The 5,674-nt window shown below is 40.4% G+C and overlaps 1 protein-coding gene across 1 annotated transcript; it reads right to left on the minus strand.

Annotated features, from left to right (window-relative positions):
• Nucleotides 1–2,398: 2,398 nt before the first annotated feature.
• On the minus strand, nucleotides 2,399–3,931 carry LOC112348154. Its single transcript, XM_024680249.1, has one exon. It carries the CDS (start codon nucleotides 3,929–3,931, stop codon nucleotides 2,399–2,401), a length of 1,533 nt encoding a protein of 510 aa, XP_024536017.1.
• Between the last annotated feature and the right edge of the window lie 1,743 nt (nucleotides 3,932–5,674).

The raw sequence follows: 5,674 nt of genomic DNA on the forward strand, positions 1-5,674 counted from the left end.
GGCCCCCTTCGTGCTTCAGAAGTGTTATTGACCGCCAGTTGACCTTTGCTCCACCACATGAGACGCAGGAGAAGACCGAAAAGTCTCATGGATTATTTTTGAGTTTGGTCAGAAAGAGAGTGGCATGAGCGTATCCGTGTTGTGAACAAAAGTTAATGGTATTGGGTGTTGTAAATCTCTATCAGTGGAGTGTGGCATTTATGTTGCATTTTGTCAAATCGAGTTGGCACTTGATACTAACATAAACCTTTGAAGTAGTGATATAAGCATTGCTTGTGGTGTTGCTTAATTGATGATCAAGTCATTGTGATACTTATATCATATCCAAGTGATAGTGAGTAATGTGTTTACAAAGTTGCTTGGTTAAACAATGATCAACCCCAAAGTGGTTAATGGAGAAGCTAGTCTACTTGCAAATAGCAGCATTGTAGTAGCTTTGACTGGATTCTCGATGGTGGTCCATTATGCTAAGCTTAAATTGGTACCTTGTTTCCTTGAGTTTGCCCGTTAAGATGTTGGAAAGGGTTATAGCATTCACTTGTTATGGCTTGTTGGTTTATTCGTTAGCACTTAGAGTAAATTATTGGATAGAGAAGATGTGTAGTTGAGGCATTGATATCGCTGGCATTTGTGTTAGTGGAAGTAGCATTATTATTCGAGTGATGAGGAATTTTCCTTAGAGCTTGATTTTCCATGTCATTTTTTTGTTAGTGTTTTGGCTTCACATTGGATCTTGAAGGTGGTTGAAGAAAAGTGTTAGTGCAATGTGGATATCCAAAGATGTGGTCTTCGTGATCAAGCCTTGGATGTTCACTTTGCATTTTGCGGATATCAGTGTTGGATATTGAAAAATGGGCAAAGATATTTAATACTTAAGCATATTGTTGGATCATGAGAATTTGAGTTGAGGTGAAACTATGTGAAGTTGTTTGTAGGAAGAAGTTGGTTGAGTCTTGAAAATTTGCATTCCTAGACTGAGAGTCATTTTTTCTCTAGGATGGGAAAAAAATTTCACAAATTTTCTTAGACTTTTCCATTGTCTGATCTATCAGTCACTTTACTCAAAAACCATTCCATTTTTGTAAGCCAATACAAACTGATGAAAGGGTTGGAGTTGACTTCGGTTAACTTAAACTTTAGTAAGTAGTTTGTATGATGCGACCTGAAAAAGGATGTTAACTTTTGAGGCTAAGGCAATTGAGTTAAATAGAGTTTGGAGTTGATGTAGAAAAGTGGCCGTTGCACTTTTCTAGAAAGGTGACCTTTATGCCTTTCTTCTATAGCGTTATGCTTGGTGGTAGGTTGCACCTTGCAGTTTTTTAGACTCTATAAGAGTAGTGAGCTCTCACTAATCTTGATTTGGTCTTGGTAGCCTTACACCTTGGTTGAGGATAGTGATGTCCAACTTAATTGTTTGAGGTTGAGATGTTGATACCTGTATTATAACTTTGTCTATGAGGAAGTTTTGTACCAATATGAGTCCATCTCATGGTCTTCACTTTAGTTTCGACTAAGTGTTAATCATGTATAGCTAGGCTCTTCAAAGCATGCTCAGAGTTATAGACTAAATGCATTAGTGAGCTTATTGCGGTTGAATTGGATTCAAGTGGTTATGTAGTTTATGCTTGTCCATGAACCTTTATCTCATGCTTGGGATATTATACTCATGTTGGACAAGTGTATGACTCAATGACATGAGTTTAGTGTTTGGGTCTTGTGAAGGCAAGTTGAAAGAGTGATTGTTCGTTGCTTGACAACTAATGATTGCTTGTAGACTTTGTCAAGGACTGTTTGACATTTGTTTCGCTCGATGATAATTTAGCAATAATTGGCTTGCTTTACTGGATGGTGTTGCGAAGGATTGTGTCATTAGACTTACATGGTTTTTCCATGTTGGTATATCGATTCTACCTCTGTTAATATCATTTGGTTGCATTTAGTTTGTGATATTAGATTTTATTAAGTTTTGGATGTGGTGAATCACTCTTTGATGATGTATTATCTATACTTGAGTAATATTGAAAGATTGGTCTCGGATACTAAATATAGTATCTTCGATTTTGGTTAGCTTAGTTGTTAGAGAGCTTTGAGTGGTGATTCACTCTTGCTTTCTTTTAGCTTTGTTCTAATGTTAATGGCATTGAAGTGATGCCCTGTTATCATAGTTACGAACACGAACACGGAACACGAACACGAGCCTCAGATTTCAGGAAACCGAACACGGAACACGATCACGGCCCACGATGGCTCACAAATATTCTACTGAATATTCTAAGAATATGTTATTTAAAAATTATATTCTATTTCTTATTATATTATTATAGGAATATGCTATATTTTATTATATTATTCTTAATATTTTTATTTGCACATAAACTACTTCACACTTTTAAACTACTCAAATATCCTGCATCTCATCGTCATCTTCAACCTCATGATCTTCGACCTCACGATCTTCGACATCATCTCCATCTTCCTCTTCCTGTCCTGACTCAAGCTCGTCTTCAGGATGAGGAACTGTCTCCAGGACTTTGTAGCTTACAAACTTGTCGTAATCACGATCATTTTTGTAGGTTAACAACCTGGTGTTGCAAGCCACAAAAACCAGATCCGCTGTCCTGTCCATGGTAAGTCTGTTCCTCTTTTTTGAAGAAACATGCTCGAAAGTACTGAACAATCTCTCCACCGAGGACGACGAGCATGCCTGACTTAGAACTCGAATGGCCAACTTCTGAAGAGCTAGAGTTTCATAACCATAGTCCTCCCACCAACGTACATCTCCCCTCTTAGTGCGATCAGCCTTAGCATCATATGAGTTGAAAATGCCTCCTATCCTCCGGTAAGTTAAAAGCTCATCACGTATCACATCCCTCTCACTGGATGTAAACATGGCCAGCAGATAAGCATTCCAGTCCTTCATGACCTCTCTGTTAGCATGCTTTTCATACTCCTGAAACTCGGGGTCCAACATGTATGCCACCGAGTGCATGAGCGAGTGATACTCATGCCACCTATTAGACATGATCTGATGAAGTTCCCTGTACCTGCCATAATCCGACTGTCCTTCCTCTAAACTTGCATCCAACCTGTTCATGCACTCATATATCTTTCCAATCGCAGGTATATCACCGTCCACAACACGAAGAAGCAGCATAACATCCTTGGACACCTCTAGCATGTCCTTAACCTGTTGCCAGAAACTGTCATCAAAAACCGTTGCATAACTGTCCCTTCCTGCTCTCGACTTCGACTCAGGCCTTGCTCTATACGCAGGGCATACGAACATCTGTTGTAAAGCTTCTCGGAGCTCCACCAGCCTCTCCATCATAATGAAGTTGTAGCCGAACCTGGTATCACAATAACGCAGCAATCGCTTGTGAGTAAACTCCGCCAGCAGTGCCACTATATGAGAGTGGTTTCTAACGAAGATCACCAAAGACTTTCCACGCTCCAGAAGTGTTGCCATCCATGGAAGTACACCGAAGTCTTTCAAGGCATTGTTCAAGCAATGGGCAAAACATGCTGCCCATTGAATTTTTGGGTACCTCTGTTGCAAAAGTGCTGCTGCTGCTCTGTTTGCATTTTCCCCATTGGTCACAACCATAACAACGTTCTCTGCACCTACAATGTTAATGCCTTCTTCCCAGCAGCGCAGAGTATTTTCAGCTGTTTTTCCTGTTAAGGAAATGTCGATAGCCTTCAAAAAAGCTCCTCGTCCTTGACTATATGCCACAAGCCCCATGATATGCCGATTCCTCCTATCTGCCCACCCGTCTGCGCATATGGTTGCACCCCTCTGCTCCCACTGCTTCCTCAAGGACGCCATCTCAATGTCAATGAATCGTTTCTCTTTCACCAAAAGCTTATCCCGGAGATCATCATATTTTGGTGGTGCATAAGGCACACCATGCCTGGCAACTTCCTGTATCATGTTGAGGAAGTAAGGTGACCGAGCCTTGACAAATGGAATGTGTTCATTCCAGAAAAATCCACATCAACTCGGTTCTTCCGCTTAGGATCCATCGAATCAACAATATGGACTTGACTCTGTTTGCTAAAAAACAGGGAACTGCAGCCACTTCCACTTGACTGGGATGATACCACCGGTGGAAATCCTTGGACATTGCCATCCATTCTCATAGAAGCACCACCAGATTCATTCGGCCGTTTCTTCCCCCTTGCCCCTTTCTCGGAATCAATAACCTTTTGCATATTGAGCAGATCCGCTTTCTTGTTACCTGGGATGAGAGGACAACTCACAATATCCTTGCTGCCTGGGCCTTCTCCTAACAGATGAGCTCGCACACGATCAACACCACTCAGTTTGTTCACCATTGGGCAGTATTTGCATGACCATAATTTGTGGCCATGCCCCCTGCTCTCAAGAACACTTACCTCATCCCACCATCGCGAAGAAGGATGCTTTCGCAGTTTGCTGGATTGCTGCGCCATGCTTGTTTGCCTTGGATTGCTGCTGCTGTGCCCTGAAATGGTGCGCCCTGGCTGGATTGTCGTGTGATGCCATGCGCCCTAAAACCAGAATATTCCGCGCGAGAATATTCTGAACAGTGGTCCGTGTTAGTAACACGGACCACTGTTCACGAACACGGCCGTGGGAACACGACCCATGGCCGTGTTCGTGAAACACGGTGAACACGGCCGGGATCCCGGCCGTGTTCGTAACACAGCCTGTTATTGATGTTGTTGATGTTAAGATTCGAGTGAAATGAGATGTCTCTTCTTAAGATTGACATTGAATTTCATTAGTCTTGATAAAGATAGTGTTGATGATTTGGCTATAACTTTATGTTATTAGCATTTATACAATTGCTAGTTAACTGTATTGATGTTAAAACAAATTGAGTGGCAAATTTGAGTTAGTTGCGTTCTAGAGAAGATTATCTAGTAAGGATTGAGGCTTGGCTTTTCCTTAAAAAAGTGATTTAGTCATGGACTATATTAGCTTTACGAGATGAAGAGTTAGTGATTGATATTGAAATATTTGAATCTTTGTTGGATTTGAGTTGGAATATATTGATCATTGATGATTTTTCTTGTTTGTTGCTTGTTATTAATTGAGTTATGTCTTACTATAAATGGATTCATGGAGGATAGTTTGGTGATCACTTGTTGAGAATAGCTTCGTTATGTTTAGCTTTTAGATTAATGCAAACATGCTCTTCATTAGCTCTAGCATTATGAAACTTAGCTCATGGATGTGTTGAGGAGGTTATTATGGGTTGTACCATGATTTCTTCTTTAGCATTGAAGTTAATTCATGTGAGACCTATGATCATTATTAGGCAAGACTTAGCTGTAGGCTTCTTTGAGCTTTTGGTTCCTTGAGTTTTCATACTTATGGTCCATTTGTTAGAAGTTGTTAGGGAAAGCAATTTTGGCTCATTAGCTTCGATATTGAAGTTGGCTTTTGCATCTGGCAATCATTGGTGATGATTGACTATCATTTAGGATAGTTGATTATCCTTGTCAAATGATAATTGTTGGTATAGAATGAGTTGTTGTTCTTCGGGATGGTAGATTTTTTCTTCAATGATGATTATGCATTTCTTCATTGGTGGGATGATTGATGTTCTTTCATGATAGTTAGTTGTTCTCTTTGATGGCTTGTGGCTTTTTGCAATACCATATGTTCTTTGTGGTTTGCTCTGGATTG

This window comes from Selaginella moellendorffii, unplaced genomic scaffold, assembly GCF_000143415.4.
Source record: "Selaginella moellendorffii unplaced genomic scaffold, v1.0 SELMOscaffold_27, whole genome shotgun sequence".
Taxonomy (NCBI): domain Eukaryota; kingdom Viridiplantae; phylum Streptophyta; class Lycopodiopsida; order Selaginellales; family Selaginellaceae; genus Selaginella; species Selaginella moellendorffii.

Bases quoted from the DNA above. Each gene is read 5' to 3' on its own strand.
- LOC112348154 (XM_024680249.1), bottom strand. From the start codon at position 3,931: ATGATACAGGAAGTTGCCAGGCATGGTGTGCCTTATGCACCACCAAAA.